This window comes from Haliotis rufescens, unplaced genomic scaffold, assembly GCF_023055435.1.
Source record: "Haliotis rufescens isolate VD_foot unplaced genomic scaffold, xgHalRufe1.0.p SCAF_123, whole genome shotgun sequence".
Taxonomy (NCBI): Eukaryota; Metazoa; Mollusca; class Gastropoda; order Lepetellida; family Haliotidae; genus Haliotis; species Haliotis rufescens.
In genome coordinates, this window is record NW_025963806.1 from 279,221 (window position 1) to 296,398 (window position 17,178).

A 17,178-nucleotide genomic window follows, 5' to 3' on the forward strand; every position below is an offset into this window, starting at 1 on the left:
TTCAGATAAACTGCCGAGCACGTGTCTCTTTTGTCTTCAGATTATTTCCGCTATAGGATTAAGTTTAACTTGTTCATCCAGAAATCGTTGTGTTATATGATCTTACTTAGGATTAGTAAAATACAACCCACACATGGATTTCCAACAACACGTATAGGCCGGCATGCTATAAGAGTGTTTATTTGTTTGTTTGTTTGTTTGTTGTTTACCGCCGCACTCAGCAATATTCAGCTATATGACGGCGGTCTGTAAATAATCGAGTCTGGACCAGACAATCCAGTGATTGACATCATGAGCATCGATCCACGCAATTGGGATATACGATGACATGCATCAAGCAAGTCAGCGAGCCTGACCACCCGATCCCGTTAGTCGCCTTTTACAACAAGCATAGTCACCTTTTCCGGCAAGCATGGGTTGCTGAGGACCTATTCTACCCCGGATCTTCACGGGTCTATTTAAGAGTGAGTGAGTGAGTATGGTTTTACGCCGCTTTTAGCAATATTCCAGCAATATCACGGCAGGGGACACCAGAAATAGGCTTCACACATCGTACCCATGTCGGGAATCGAACCCGGGTCTTCGGCGTGTCGAGCGAACGCTTTAGCCACTAGGCTACCCGACCGCCCCATTTAAATGTGCCTATTGACAATGAGTGAAACAGAACTATTCTATATGAATATTAGCTTCCCCTGTGATGCGGCCGCCAAACCACCTTTTTCAATCAGAGAGAGCATATCTTAAGAATTGACTTTCACTTTGTGTGAGTTCATTGGAGTATGAACCCTCATAAACTGAGGGACCCGTGAAGATCCGGGTTAGAATAGCTCTTCAGCAACCTATGTCGCAAGAGGCGACTAACGGGATCGGGTGGTCAGGCTCGCTGTCTTGGTTGATGCATGTCATCGATCCCAATTGCGTGGGTCGATGCTCATGATGTCAATAACTGGATTGTCTGGTCCAGACTCGATTATTTACAGACCGCCGTCATATAGCTGGAATATTGCTGAGTGCGGCGTTAAACAATAACCATCAACATCATAAACTGAGGGCCAATCTGTATGAACGTCGGAGCTTGCGACAGCGTTCATACAATATTTGTACTACAAAAGCTGTTCCTGTGGAGCATGTTGAGCATACATACGTTCATGTCACCTCTCGTTTTGAGGAACTAAATTATTCCGCGATAAAGCTGGTTGTTGTATGGCTGTTAGTGTAAACATGAAGTCACACGTGCTAAATATTGCGTATAGATCTAGATCCTTTGAGGTACAAAATAGTGATACAAAAGAATTTAAGAATTGACAACCTCTGAATGACCAAGCAGATTCGAGTAATTCCAAATTGATGGTAGAATGGTATGTGACGTGATTGTTCTGTGATATTATGACGTCACACACAGCAAAGCATTATCTGTCAGAGGCTCGTTGTAGCTGAAAGCGCTCGCATAAGGATTAATTTACTCCAAGTATTTTAAACCACATAATGATGACGTCATATTTATGCGCTGATGAACTCCATGAATAAGCGAAAGTAATTCGCATATGAAGAATTTGTTACTTTGTTTTTGCTATCTATCTAAGGGGCGGTCGGGTAGCCTAGTGGTTAAAGCGTTGGCTCGTCACGCCGAAGACCCGGGTTCGATTGTGAATACTGGGTTGTGTAGGCATTAGGTGAGTGAGTGAGTTGGTTTCACGCCGTTTCTTAGCGATGTTCCAGCAATATCACGGCGGGGGACAGCAGAAATGGGCTTCACACATTGCACCCATGTGGGGAATTGAACCCGGGCTTTTGGCGTAACGCGCGAACGCTTTAACCATTAGGCTACCTCACCGCCCCCGTACATGTCAACACACACCAACAATACACGTCAAGCTTAAACATCATCAGTGTGTGTCCCTGTACTTTGGGGAAAACCAAAATACTGGTACCTATCAATTAATTCCATCACCGATCTTTTCTAAAATGGGTACAATGTTAGAAGCCCATTTCTGGTGTCCCCCGCCTTGATATTGCTGGAATATTGCTAAAAGCGGCGTAAAACCATACTCACTCACTCACTATCTATCTAAACAACACATTACATTTTATTCCATGTAAAAAATGTCTTGCATCGATAAAAAAATTATATAGGTTGTTCGTTTATATTAAACTGACAAGGGATCTTTATCAAATAACTCAAATACTTAAACACATTCAGTAGTAACAAATATATATTTTTAATATCGGACGTAAATGTGTGTTATTAGAATATGGCTGTTCCTTTCATGTTATCTCAAGAGGCAACAGAGTTACCGGACTATAAAAGTCCAGATTCCACACTTATAAGACCCGTTTTATCGCAATATAGATATTGATTATCGATCAGATCATCTTGACTGGGCGCCGCTATTTTGATTGAAACAAATGCAAGTGATACGAGAGGTGGAATCTGATTGGTCCATAGGAGAGGCATAGAAGGGACATAACTCGTAATAGCCACTGGTGGCGCTACGATCGAGCCCAGGAATTCAAGCCAAGTTCGGCAAGGGTGAAAACTGGACTTTTATAGTCAGTTAACTCCCTTGCCACGGGAAGGTGGTTAATGTTACACAATGCGATCTCACTCTTTTCTATGTAGCATTATCATGGCGCCAAGCGTTCGCTCGTCACGCCGAAGACCCGGGTTCGATTCCCGACATGGGCACAATGTGTGAAGCCCATTTCTGGTGTCCCCCGCCGTGAAATTGCTGGAATATTGCTAAAAGCGGCGTAAAACCATACTCACTCACTTATTCACTCACTATACGTGCCTGACGGTGACGTTGAAGCACAATTGGGCGTATCGCTGGACGACGGGGCTGGATGTGGTGCTCCATTAATTGGTCTCAACCCTGGAACTGTCCGTGCAGTTTGGTATCGATTCCGTAGATGCACCAACCGAATATGGTTGTCTTGTTGACGTGATGTCACACGTGGGCGAGTGGCAAGTCATGAGTGTAGCCCTGCTGTAGATGACGTCTCCAAAGAGATGATATTGTTTCGATGAACATTAAAATTTCTGGCAATTTCGTTTGGCGCTATTCCTGTTTGCAGCATACCCAAGGCGCGTAGCCGTTGATTTACGGCTTGCTGCAAATTGCGTAAATAACATTGCGTAAGCGTTATTTACAGTTAAAGGTGAGGTGAGGTGAAATGGGGTTTAACGTCGCGTCCAAGATTATTGCACTTATATAGTGACGTGCATGTACGTGTGTGTGTGGCTGCTTGTGCTAGTCCGGACTGATGCCGATTTATAGTGCCAGCTCACTGAGATACCATGCCACAGTTTAACATGAATACCCCACTCAGACACAGTATACTGACTCCGAGCCGACCAGTCCTTGTTTTAGCCCTTTAATGCCGAGTGCCAGACAGGGTAACAACAAGTACCATCTTTTAACGTCTTTTGGTATGACGCGGCCGGGGATTAAAACCCGGGCGGACGCTCTACCACTAGACCACGGAGACGGTCATTTACAGTTAAACAAAAGTGCTTTTATGATCACCTGATAGCTAAACAACCAGTGTGTGCTGTTCACATACAATTACTATTTGTGCGAGCATCATTTATGTGCAAATTGTCAATCACGACCTGGCACTTCAGAATATTGTTATTTTTAATGAAGTTTATATGAAGCACAATTACTTTTTCAGTCTTTTGACGTCATATCGGAAATTATCGTTATGTATTGCTAGCTATTTCGGGTATCGAGCTTTATACATAAGCATTCAAACCCATTTGAAATACAATTCTAACGACCAGATGTTAGATTTTATTTTGTTTGTTCAGTTTACATAAACCTGTCGTTGCACAGTACTTTTAGCCCTGTATGAAAACAAAGTGGCGATAATTTGCTGTTTTTTTTGCGCATAACAAAATCACGAAGATTTTCTCATCAGTTGTTGTAATTTATATTTGTATCTAATTTTCCATCCTCGGATATTCTACAGTCCTGCGTTTTTTTATAGTAAGTGGTGGAATTGCACAACGTTCGGAATTTATAACGTGCATAAAAAAAAATAACCCGGCAAAGTTAATATATGGACGTTACGCATGCGCCCCTAAAACCGGATATGGTACATATTCCTACCACTTTTTTGGCCAAAACAAAGATCGTGGGATGTCCCATTATACAGGTCACTTCAGAACGATCTTTCAGCCGATGCCAGTTTTTAGGTGAAGTGACGTTTGGCTTCCTCAATCAGTAATAGCTAGGTAATACTTAAATTAGGCGATGCTCGCCGGTTACACAAACTTTGTTTAGCACAGCGAGAACTAAGATCTGATTTTAATGAGATTGGTGGAACCCCCCTGCCAAAGAACTTCGCCTCATCTCGCTGACTGCACACAGTTTGTGTAACCGGCGCAACAAAGGCAGGTGACCAGTCCAGCTGAAAGCGCTAAGCTTGCAGTGCGTACTAATAGCAGTGGAACCAGTTTAATCGTATAAACACCGTATAAATTACTGTAAATAGTTTTTATGTTATCACATAACTCTTAAAAACATAACATACAAAACATATTTTTTAAATTCGCGGGTAAACATTAAATTATGAAATCATATATTTTGTCTCTAACGATATTCCTATTTCGTTGTTTGGGAATCTATGTTTTTAATATCCAAGGGCAGATAATTCTCAAACTATCGTCCCCTGGAAGACCGCACTTATTTTACACATTTTGTCACAGAGCAACTGCTTTTTAAAGTTTCACTTTGGTTTTTATTTAATGCCGTTAGAATATGCAATATATCCTAGATATTGCCATTACAGCATGTGGTAACAGTGACACTTCTTAAATATAATCAATTCAACTTTCACGAACATGATATTATCTTGCTGAGAGTGAGAACGTTGTTGAAAATGGTACCTGTATGATGTAAGTTGAATAATGTCAGGCTATACATTTTACGAATAGTGTAGCAAATGGTATTCTGCGTCTATTTCCTAAACATCGTCTGTTTGATTACAGCAACATATCTCTGTAATGACAGATAGATTCATTCGATCATGGAGCAGAATATGTTCCACATATCAACAGAAAAATAGTTGTCCATATTGACATTAACCATCTCTATATATGTATGTGACATTTGAAAATAATAATCAATTCCGAACAAATTCATGACCCACTGTATTCACTAAATTAACATAAACATGCCGTTTCAACTACGACAGTGCTGTAATGATCTGCAATGCCCTGACCTTGACGTTGAGCCTGCTATCTTCACTGTATCTGTGTGATCTCTGTATGAAGGTCAACCGGTATTGACTGAGGGAATGAGGTCAAGTGTAGCTGTCTTAGTCGGGACACAGACAAGCCATCTTTGCTTTCAAACGCTGAAGTTGGAATCTTCCCAGATCATTTATCGAAGAGTTCAGAAGATGACAACATTTCTTGAACCCTACGACCCCCCATCATGGGTAAAAGAATTGAAATTTACACCCAAGTTCCGAGTACAGGTAACAGATTAAACTAGAATCAAGCAAACTGGCAACCGAAACAAGTTTGATTCAAGTCTTTGTTTGCCAGCTCAAGTTGTTTCATGTATATTAATCTATCAGTATATCATTATTATCAGTACACTAGACAATCTATCAGTTAATGATCATACTCTCTTTACACAGAGACATTCTGTCAGTTAATGATCATACTCTCTTTACACAGAGACATTCTGTCAGTTAATGATCATATTCTCTTTACACAGAGACATTCTGTCAGTCTAAACATAGAACATATAGTCCCCCTTTAAATAGATCACAATAGAACAAAATTTATGGCTGTCTACCTTTTTTTCATAAAGTTTAATTTGTTATTGTTTTATCATGACAACGCATTTATGATTTTTATGTTTTATGTGAAAAAGAAAATATTTAAAAATGTAATATTTTATGTTTATTGTGATACATTACAGGGCGTAAAAGGCGACTGTGCTTGTAAGAGGCGACTATGCTTGTCGTAAAAGGCGACTAACTGGATCGGGTGGTAAGGCTCACTGATTTGGTTGATGCATGTCATCGATCCCAATTGCGTGGATGGATGCTCAATGATATTAATCACTGGATTGTCTGGTCCAGACTCGATTATTTACAGACCGCCGTCATATAGCTGGAATATTGCTGAGTGCGGCGTTAAACAACAAACAAACAACCAACCATTACCGGGATTTGTCAAGACCTGCTCATAGGCAAATATTCGGCCCCAGGTCTCCAGCAAATGACAGCAAATGACTGAATTTGAAAAAATACTGTCCCAGTTCCTGAGATTTTAGACAAATGCAAATATTTAAAAAATCGAAATTTGAACAAAATTACGATATTTTCCCAGTTTGCCTGCAAAGGTATTTGTTTGGAAATTCGAGAAGATGGATGTGTTTTGAAATTGAATGGTTTGTATGAATATATCAATAAAACAGAATCCAACAAACTAGAGCATGAACCATTGGAAGGGGGAACCTGAAGATTCCATCCACAGTAGTTCTGCATTTAGAACTGTAACCATGGTAACAGTTTGTGCATTTTTCAGCTGGCACAACCAAACACCCCTATTCACAAGTGGAATATTCCAGGTGTTCCAGAACGTTTCAGCATCCACATCAAGCGGGATGACATGACAGGAGGTACTCTTTCTGGGAACAAGGTTAGAAGTCGAGATCACCTGAGTATATGCATGAACTATGATGTGTGACCATGGAAGGCATTGTTACGACTGCTACTCTAACTTAAGAAAAATCACAGCCAACAATCAATGAAACGCAGGTCGGCCGGAGTCAGTATGCTGTGTCCTGAGTGGGGAATTTATGCTATCAGTGGGCTAGCACTATATAACTGGCAGCCACACACACGTGTTAAGCATGTTAAGTGAAATAATCTTGAATGTGATGTTATAACCCCATTTCACCTTGATATCCTTACTTTGTCAGTGTAGCAGGGCGTGGAGTCATCCCACAGATGATATCCTTACCTTGTCAGTGTAGCAGGGTGTGGAGTCATCCCACAGATGACATCCTTACTTTGTCAGTGTAGCAGGGCAAGGAGTCATCCCACAGATGACATCCTTACCTTGTCAGTGTAGCAGGGCGAGGAGTCATCCCACAGATGATATCCTTACCTTGTCAGTGTAGCAGGGTGTGGAGTCATCCCACAGATGATATCCTTACCTTGTCAGTGTAGCAGGATGTGGAGTCATCCCACAGATGATATCCTTACTTTGTCAGTGTAGCAGGGCGAGGAGTCCATCTGTATCAGGCCATTATAAGCCAATTATTAGATTTTCAACCCTGCCACCTCAATGCAAAACATCCCACCTTAAATCAAGTTATTAATAATGATCCCATGACAGACGAAAAAAGTATTTTAAAACATTCATGCTTCATGTGAACCACATCCATCAACACCTGACATGCTTCATGCACATCGAGACCGCCTCCGTGGTCCAGTGGTAGAGCGTCCGCCCGGAGAGCGGAAGGTCCGGGGTTTGATCCCCGACCGCATCATACCAAAAGACGTTAAAAGAAGGTACTTGTTGTTACCCTGTCTGGCACTCGGCATTAAAGGGCTAAAACAAGGACTGGTCGGCTCGGAGTCAGTATACTGTGTCTGAGTGGGGTATTCATGTTAAACTGCGGCATGGTATCTCAGTGAGCTAGCACTATATATCGGCATCAGTCCGGACTAGTACAAGCAGCCACACACACACACATACACGTGCATGCACGTCGCTATATAAGTGCAATAATCTTGGACGTGATGTTAAACCCAATTTCACCTCACCTCAACTCATGTACATCGATGCCTTAAATTATATATTTCTGTTTCCGTCCAGGTCCGGAAGCTGGAGTTCCTCCTCGCCGACGCCATCGATCAGGGCTGCAAGCATGTGTGCACTGTGGGAGGGATTCAGTCCAATCACTGTCGGGCGGTGGCCGTCGCCGCACGCCAGCTCGGTCTTGTACCACATTTAATTCTATGCAGCTCCGCCAAGGTATGAGCTGCTAGTCTTCCTGATAACAGCTCAGTCTGTTTGTAGTGAGTTGCTCGTATTATCGTAAGAGTCGACTAACAGGATCGGGTGGTCAGGCTCGCTGACTTGGTTGATGCATGTCATCAAATCCCAATTGAGTGGATCGATGCTCATGATATTAATCACTGGATTGAGTGGTCCAGATTTGATTATTTACAGTCCGCCGTCATATACCTGGAATATTGCTGAGTGTGGCGTTACACAACAAACGAAATTGTATGACTTAGTGCTGTGCTGCTTTGAGGGGCGGTTGGGTAGCCTCGTGGTTAAGGCCGAAAACCTGGACCGTGCGGTTTCTTAAAAGAAGGTTTTGCTTAATTTGACTTACTTTCGTTTTTATCCCTCTGGTTAAAAAAATGGGGGGATGTAGTGATCAGCATGTCCTTCTGTCCCTCAGTCGTCCGTTTTCAGTTTCTGGAGCAAAACTCCTAAACCGTTAAATATTACTTGTTGAAACTTGCTGTACAGATCAGTCTAGTCGTGAACTGGTGCCTTTTGATGTGTTTGGATTACTACAATGTATTTGTTATATTTTAATTTTTTTTCATGAGGACAAGTTGAACTTATATTGAAAATAAGGGTTGTGCTCGTTTCCGGAGCAGAACTAAGAAAACTTCGACTATTTCTTGATGAAACTTGTTATACAGATCAGTCTAGTTGTGAACTGGTGCCTTTGATGATTTTGGATATTTTTATTTTTTTTGGTGGTATTTTGACTATAAGTTTGACTTTACTGAAAATGAGAGACGTGCTCGTTTCCAGGGCAGAACTCCAAAGCTGTTCATTATTTCTAGATGAAACTGGCTATACAGATCAACCTAGTGGTGAACTGGTGCTTTTTGATGGTTTGAAAAACATTTAAAAAAATTGAACAGCATTATTTTTTCACTGTTCTGAAGGTATCCAGTGGCAATGAACCAGATGTGGGGAATAAGTTGCCAAACTCCATTCCCTTGCACCAGACCGGGAGGATATGTCATCTCCTGATGACTCTTGCTAATGCCATGAAGAAATCTTAATGAGATTATGCTGCAAGACATCGGTCTAAAGTGTCCAGCTCACCAGGAATAACAATTATATAATAGCCAGTCCTGTGGCTGTGGCATGATTCTGATTGTTTGAAATTTCAGTCAGCCTCAGATATTGGTTGTGATGGGAACGTCTTGCTGAACCGGATGTGTGGGGCAGACATGTACGTCGTACCCCGGGCTTCGCCGTATCTTCCTGAACTGAGACCCAGACAGGAGAGACTAGCACAGATTATAAAGTGAGTGTACAGAAGTATGCACATGTACAGAGAGGGTGGGGCACACATGTATAGAGGGGGTGGGACACACATGTACAGAGGGGGTGGGGCACACATGTACAGAGAGGGTGGGACACACATGTACAGAGAGAGTAGGACACACATGTACAGAGAGGGTGGGACACACATGTACAGAGAGGGTGGGACACACATGTACAGAGGGGGTGGGACACACATGTACAGAGGGGGTGGGACACACATGTACAGAGGGGGTGGGACACACATGTACAGAGGGGGTGGGACACACATGTACAGAGGGGGTGGGACACACATGTACAGAGGGGTGGGGCACATGTACAGAGAGGGTGGGACACACATGTACAGAGAGGGTGGGACACACATGTACAGAGGGGGTGGGACACACATGTACAGAGGGGTGGGGCACATGTACAGAGGGGTGGGGCACATGTACAGAGAGGGTGGGGCACACATGTACAGAGAGGGCGGGACACACATGTACAGAGAGGGTGGGACACACGTGTACAGAGAGGGTGGGACACACATGTACAGAGAGGGCGGGACACACATGTACAGAGGGGGTGGGACACACGTGTACAGAGAGGGTGGGACACACATGTACAGAGGGGGTGGGACACACATGTACAGAGGGTGGGACACACATGTACATTGTATCTAGAAAGGAGGTATTGACAGAGATTCATGATATATTTGATTTGAGTCTTAACATTGTTTTCATTCTCTGTTATGTTGAAGCAGGGCAAGGTTGATGCCAGCAGTGGTGTCAGTGAAGAATATTGCTGAGTTAAACAACAAACAAACAGAAGCTGAGGTGAATATTATGTTTCAGGCAGCAGACTGGAGAGTCGACCTACCTGATACCAGTCGGGGGGTCCAACAAAGTGGGGTTGTTCGGCTACATATCCGCCTTCCAGGAACTCCAGGCACAGGTACCGTCTTCCCCGCCACGCTTCCTTCCTGAAGACTTCTTTTGGAGTTTTTAAAATTTTTGTTGTTGTTTTAATTTCCTCAAAATGAAAAGTCGGTTGGAAATTTTATTTTTTTAAATAAATTTGATGCAGGTGTTTTTAAGATAGATTTTTATCAGGTGTTAATTTGAGTATTTTACATAATTTATATACATTGATAGTAATGGTAGACAGGGGTTTAGAAAGCCTGAAGTGATGCAGGTGTTAGATGTTTACTGTTTTGGTGAAACCCTCGAGAACAGGTGTGGTGGTGACAAACCTAGGAACATAATCGGGGCGAACCAGGATTCGAACCCACAATCATAGGTGTCTGGCGTGCCCAAGGGACGTAACTCTGCACAGCGAATTGTGCCACCTTAGACGAGTGGGCCACCCTTGTCCCCTCATCAAGAGAAGGGTAGCCTAGTACTTAAAGCGTTCGCTCATCACGCTAAAGCCTGTGTTTGATTCCACTCATCTACCCCACCGCCCCTACGCTCCGTGTACAGAGGGTACCCCACCGCCCCTACGCTCCGTGTACAGAGGGTACCCCACCGCCCCTACGCTCCGTGTACAGAGGGTACCCCACCGCCCCTACGCTCCGTGTACAGAGGGTACCCCACCGCCCCTACGCTCCGTGTACAGAGGGTGGGGCACACATGTACAGAGGGTACCCCACCGCCCCTACGCTCCGTGTACAGAGGGTACCCCACCGCCCCTACGCTCCGTGTACAGAGGGTACCCCACCGCCCCTACGCTCCGTGTACAGAGGGTACCCCACCGCCCCTACGCTCCGTGTACAGAGGGTACCCCACCGCCCCTACGCTCCGTGTACAGAGGGTACCCCACCGCCCCTACGCTCCGTGTACAGAGGGTGGGGCACACATGTACAGAGGGTACCCCACCGCCACTACGCTCCGTGTACAGAGGGTGGGGCACACATGTACAGAGGGTACCCCACCGCCCCTACGCTCCGTGTACAGAGGGTGGGGCACACATGTACAGAGGGTACCCCACCGCCACTACGCTCCGTGTACAGAGGGTGGGGCACACATGTACAGAGGGTACCCCACCGCCCCTACGCTCCATGTACAGAGGGTGGGGCACACATGTACAGAGGGTACCCCACCGCCCCTACGCTCCATATACAAGCAAGGAGTTTAATACTTGAGGACTTGGTCAGCAGAGAATGAAAACGAAATATCAAGCATATTTGGAAAACTGAAGAGTACTATAACAGGTTTCAATAATGAATGGAAATCACTCTCAAGGTTGTTCATTGATTTGCATACATGTCTTGGAAAACATGCTAGTTATTGTAGGAAGCGCCAGTAAAATCCCTACATTCAGTCATTGACTGGAGTACTTTTTTTTCTTTTTCTTTTTTTTGTTGTTTAACCCCGCACTCAGCAATATTCCAGCTATATGACGGCGGTCTGCAAAATAAACGAGTCTGGACCAGATAATCCAGTGATTGACATCATGAGCATCTACTGGAGTACTTGAGATAAAACAACTTTGTACCAGCTTCTTGCGTTCATTAACCTCAATTTCTTCTGCAACCCGATGTGTACCAATGTATCCCTGGCTGGGCTACGTGGGATGCAGTTAATAATCAAGGTCCCAGCATGCACCGGGAAAGGATATTTTAGGTCTTGAAGACAAACAGCCATGTTTGTTTGTTGTATAATGCTGCACTCAGCATTAGTCCAGCTATATGACGTCGGTCTGTAAATATTCTGGACCAGACAATCCAGTGATTGACATCATGAGCATGCATCAACTGAAACCTTATGATAACACTGACTGTTTACCAGCAGTTTATGGCTACATCTGGTTGGGTTCAATACTGAATCAATACGTTTCCAATCTGTATGCCAAAGAGTGAGTGAGTGAGTGAGTGAGTGAGTGAGTGAGTGAGTATGCTTTGAACACGTGACGAGTGAACGCTTTAACAAACTAGGCTACCCCACCGCCCCATATGCAAAAGAATGTCCGTAGAGTCATTATGATATATCAATGTGTCACTTTCTTTCGTATGTTCATTGGGCGTCAGTTATATGCAACATGACCGTAGCTAACTGTACAGTACCAAAGCTGCCAGAGTTCCTTCTAGTTAAAACCAATGATAACCAGTGTTATGGCTTTGTAGACGTGGCTTGCATTTCACTGATGGCAGGTCGAGTAAAGAGGGTTAGAAAGGCTTCAGATCTTAGTTTACACCAATGTATTGAATGCAATGTTAAAATACCTCCTAATCTGAGAAAACAAGAAAATGATGAGTTTTCCCAGTTTGCCTTCAAAAGGGCACTTAGTTTGAATCCCTGCCTAGTCTGACCTTTCTGATCTAATACAATATTGTTGTGATCATAATTCAGGGGAGCTACAAAGCTTTGTGGCTCTAATGTCCATATATGACATTTACTTATCTAAATGTGACGTATGACATCTTATCACACAAGCGTTGATTGAACCAATAGGAGTGACCTGTATCTGTTGTGCCTTGGTTCTTCATAACCCAGGAGTGCGACGTTACAATTTTAGACTATATGTACATTCAAATTAAGTCATAAAACAACAAATGCATGTATGTAGGTATGTTGATTTCTTGGGCTTTGAGGAAATGGCAGAAAAGGGGGCTGCTTTTAGACAATGCAAGTACTTGAAAACACTCTTTTAGGACTTTTTGTTATATTTCCTTGACTTCTTTATCTAATCTGATAGCTGGCAGTACTGCAGGTACAAGTGAAATGTTCATAATCCAGATTTCTGGTTTTCTTGATAGTGGACCGCCTTCGTGGTCAGGGTTTTGATCCCCATCTGCAAACACCAAAAAGTGGTTAAAAGATGGTATTTGTTGTTACCCTGTCTGGCGCTCGGCATTAAGGGGCTAAAACAAGGACTGGTCGGCTCGGAGTCAGTATACTGTGTCTGAGTGGGGTATTCATGTTAAACTGCGGCATGGTATCTCAGTGAGCTAGCACTATAAATCGGCATCAGTTCGGACCAGTACAAGCAGCCACACAAACACACACACGTGCATGCACCTCGCTATATAAGTGCAATAATCTTGGACGCGATGTTTTAAAACCAATTTCACCTATCACGCTTTTCATTCATTGCGCAAATGTCCAAAACTTGCAAATGCTAAAAAGGAAGAGAGGCTTGTTGTCAGTCCAATTGGTTGACCAATGAAAACCAATTATTTCTAATGATGTCGCGAAGAGAGGGTCCAAACACTCTGTCTCCTCCTCTCCAACATTTACCGATGTTGACTGCATTTTTAACATCACATTCAGGGGGCACTGGAGAAGTTCGATGACCTTGTGTTCACATGTGGCAGTGGAGGCACAGCGGCCGGACTGAGTATCGCTAACTACCTGACAGGTAACTCACTCAGGTAAGACCGACAGTGATGACCTTGTTTACATCTACAGAAGTGTCCTTGTACACTGGAAAATAAAATACATTTCTATCCCTTCATGTAGTCCGAGTAATATTAAATACATCGGTTATCAAAACTCTGGTACACCTCAATTGGGAAGTAATCTATTTTTTGTATTTTTATTTGTAGATGTCATGGGTTCCTGGTCTGTGACGATGACGTGTATTTCTACGATCACATCCAGCAGACGCTGGAGGAAGTTGGCCTCCCCCACGTCAACGCCCGAGACATCGTCGACATTGTTCCTGGGTACAAAGGGAAGGGCTATTCCATCTCCACGGAGGAGGAGCTGGGTGGGTGTGGCATGTCGCTGTATCTTACACTGGAGCCCACTGAGGCGCACATCATTATCTCGCAAGATGCTTAGCATATCTACAAAGTCAAATACTCCTGTGAATATTCGGGTTATTGTCTTCAGCAACCCATGCTTGTTGGAGGAGGCGACTTATGGGATGGGGTGGTCAGGCTCGCTGACTTGGTTAATGCTTGTCATCGTATCCCAATTGGGTAGATGCTCATGGTGTCAATCACTGGATTATCTGGTCCTGACTCAATTATTTACAGACCGCCCTCATATAGCTGGAATACTGCTGAGTGCGGCGTAAACATCAAACAAACAAACAAACATATCGCGGCATTGACTGGACAGTATTTACAGCCTCACTTCTTTTCCCTGATGTCATGTACAGATGAAGACACAATGACATGTATTACTGGTCATCGTACAGCTGGAATATTGCTAAGTGTGGCTTTAAACAACAAACAAAGTGAAATGTAGATTTCTGTGTGTCATAGATGTCTGAGCAGTCATATTTGATAAGAAAGTCCAGCTAAATGTCTACATTGCAGATTTCATCACCAATGTCAGCATTAAGTCTGGCATCATGCTGGACCCCACGTACACGGGGAAGGCGGCCTACGGCATGGTACAGGAGCTCACTGCCAACCCACAGCGCTTCAGCGGGGACAGGCTCTTGTTTCTTCACACAGGTAAATTTGAGGGGGACAGGCTCTTGTTTCTCCATACAGGTAAATTCAAGGGGGGCCGGGTCTTGTTTCTTCACACAAGTAAATTCAAAGGGGACAGGCTCTTGTTCCTGTTTTTTTCTTGTCAGAGGGTGTTGTCAGCACCGTTACAAATGGTAGGATAAGTATTGTTATAGACCTCCATTATGCAAATGATGAAGAGGCATTACAAATTGAGTGATTAAAGTTTCATAACTTGACATAATCCATGATTCCTAGAAATTTTACAATATCTTCCGGTTTCTTTCTGAAGATGATTGGGCCTACAATGAGAGAGTCTTTTGATAACAAATTTCTACCAAGCTGCAATTTCTCTGTGCAGAGTTGCTTCCCTTAGGTGTACCAGAAACCTATAATTGTGGGTTCGTATCCCTTCACTTTGATTATGTTTCTAGGTATGTCGGCACCATATCCGTGCTTGTGGGTTTCACAAAGATGATAAACGTCAGAGATCTGCATCACTTCAGGCTTTCTTCCCACAACATGATATGTCTGTTTAAACTGTTTAAACCAGCATTAAACCCAACTCACTCACTCACTCACTGTGTGGATGTTGCAGGTGGGGTGTTCGGACTGTTCGATGGCAGGATGGATGGTGTCCTGAAGAAAACGGACTCAGAAACAGAGAGCATCAAGATGTGGCTGAATAAAACCAGTGACCCATCATGATAAAACCCACATGGGCTGCATCCGGACTACGGCTGGGGCCAGTCCAAATTTCCTACCCGGGTACCCACCCCCTATTACCCGACCCTACCCGGGTACCCACCCCCCTATTACCCGACCCTACCCGGGTACCCACCCCCCTATTACCCGACCCTACCCGGGTACCCACCCCCCTATTACCCGACCCTACCCGGGTACCCACCCCCCTATTACCCGACCCTACCCGGGTACCCACCCCCCTATTACCCGACCCTACCCGGGTACCCACCCCCCTATTACCCGACCCTACCCGGGTACCCACCCCCTATTACCCGACCCTACCCGGGTACCCACCCCCCTATTACCCGACCCTACCCGGGTACCCACCCCCCTATTACCCGACCCTACCCGGGTACCCATCCCCTATTACCCGACCCTACCCGGGTACCCACCCCCCTATTACCCGACCCTACCCGGGTACCCACCCCCCTATTACCCGACCCTATCCGGGTACCCACCCCCCTATTACCCGACCCTATCCGGGTACCCACCCCCCTATTACCCGACCCTATCCGGGTACCCACCCCCCTATTACCTGACCCTACCCGGGTACCCACCCCCCTATTACCCGACCCTACCCGGGTACCCGCTGTAGGTCTCAAGAGATAGGTCCAAATGTCCGACTGGGAATAGTTTGACCGTAGCCCTGGCAAAATGTATTTAGATACACGTCATGCATGAACTGAAGTTGACTGAAGTTTTATCTTTATTCATACATATAAAGTCAGAAGGAATGCGTGCATAGTCAGAAAGAAATGCAAACATTAGTCACTTATAGTGTAACTGTAGAGTTCTAGATAATTTTTTGTCATTAAACAATATATCCATGGGTCCGGGTAGTCAGTACCCACCCGACCCGAGTACCCAAGTTACACGTCCCAACCCTAATCTGGACAAGGCATTAAATTAACATGTTGAGCATACATTGTTGTTTTGTTTCGATATATAATGAATTATAAGCTGTGGGGAGGGGACACCCTCTATGTTTGTTTATGTTGCCGAGCCCAGACAGGTAGACAATGACTTGTCATACCCCACTCCTAATAATATTACTGGTTTGTCTTATGCATACATGGTCTGAATCAGTAAGAATACCACAGTTAGGCATTTGTAACGTTGACAGAAGACAAGCCTAGAGTTATTCCCCCTCGATTTACATCATCTGGAAAATATATATATATATATGATTACCGTATTCGACGTTATAAGCGCCGACAGCGATATTTGCTAATATATTAACTAGTGAACAATCCCAATTAGCACCCATTCCGATTGATCAATGTGCACAAGACTTATATATTCGTGTATAATACCCACTCGTGTGTTATATGCACCCATAATTATGGGCAATTAAATTCTGGAAAAATATATCTGTCGTTTATAAACATTTCAGGATGTCAGCAAAAACCACGAAATTTACGATCTTTAAACTCTGTTTTTTTTCACCAAAATAACATTCTAATAAGAGCCCCCTGTTTCTGATTTTGAGAGCGCCCTGGGCGCTTATTACGTGAATACGGTAATGTGAGACACAGAATTGCAGTTGGTATGTTGCAATTGTAATGACAAAAATTTGGCAATTCGAGCGAGGAAAAATACGAAATGTACCTTACGTAATAGGGGTACGTTGACAATAATAGAAGGGTCTCGGCCAATGAGAATGTGACATTCATGTGCAAGGTAATATAAGTAATTACTTATGTTGCTATAAGCTTTTCAAGTGATT

At 43.9% G+C, this 17,178-nt stretch overlaps 1 protein-coding gene across 1 annotated transcript; it reads left to right on the plus strand.

Annotated features, from left to right (window-relative positions):
• The first annotated feature begins 4,663 nt into the window (after window positions 1-4,663).
• Window positions 4,664-15,573, plus strand: LOC124117430 (bifunctional D-cysteine desulfhydrase/1-aminocyclopropane-1-carboxylate deaminase, mitochondrial-like). The gene is made up of 10 exons (XM_048393953.1): window positions 4,664-4,900; window positions 5,279-5,484; window positions 6,548-6,661; window positions 7,847-8,005; window positions 9,175-9,311; window positions 10,159-10,258; window positions 13,576-13,676; window positions 13,851-14,014; window positions 14,571-14,711; window positions 15,307-15,573. Exons 2-10 carry the CDS (start codon window positions 5,302-5,304, stop codon window positions 15,414-15,416), a joined length of 1,209 nt encoding a protein of 402 aa, XP_048249910.1. The 5' UTR covers window positions 4,664-4,900; window positions 5,279-5,301; the 3' UTR covers window positions 15,417-15,573.
• The last annotated feature ends 1,605 nt before the right edge of the window (window positions 15,574-17,178 follow it).

Coding starts and splice junctions, on each gene's coding strand:
- LOC124117430 (XM_048393953.1), top strand. CDS start 5,302: ATGAGGTCAAGTGTAGCTGTCTTAGTCGGGACACAGACAAGCCATCTT. Junction 5,485..6,547: donor CACCCAAGTTCCGAGTACAG/GTAACAGATTAA, acceptor TGCATTTTTCAG/CTGGCACAACCAAACACCCC. Junction 14,712..15,306: donor GCTCTTGTTTCTTCACACAG/GTAAATTTGAGG, acceptor TGGATGTTGCAG/GTGGGGTGTTCGGACTGTTC.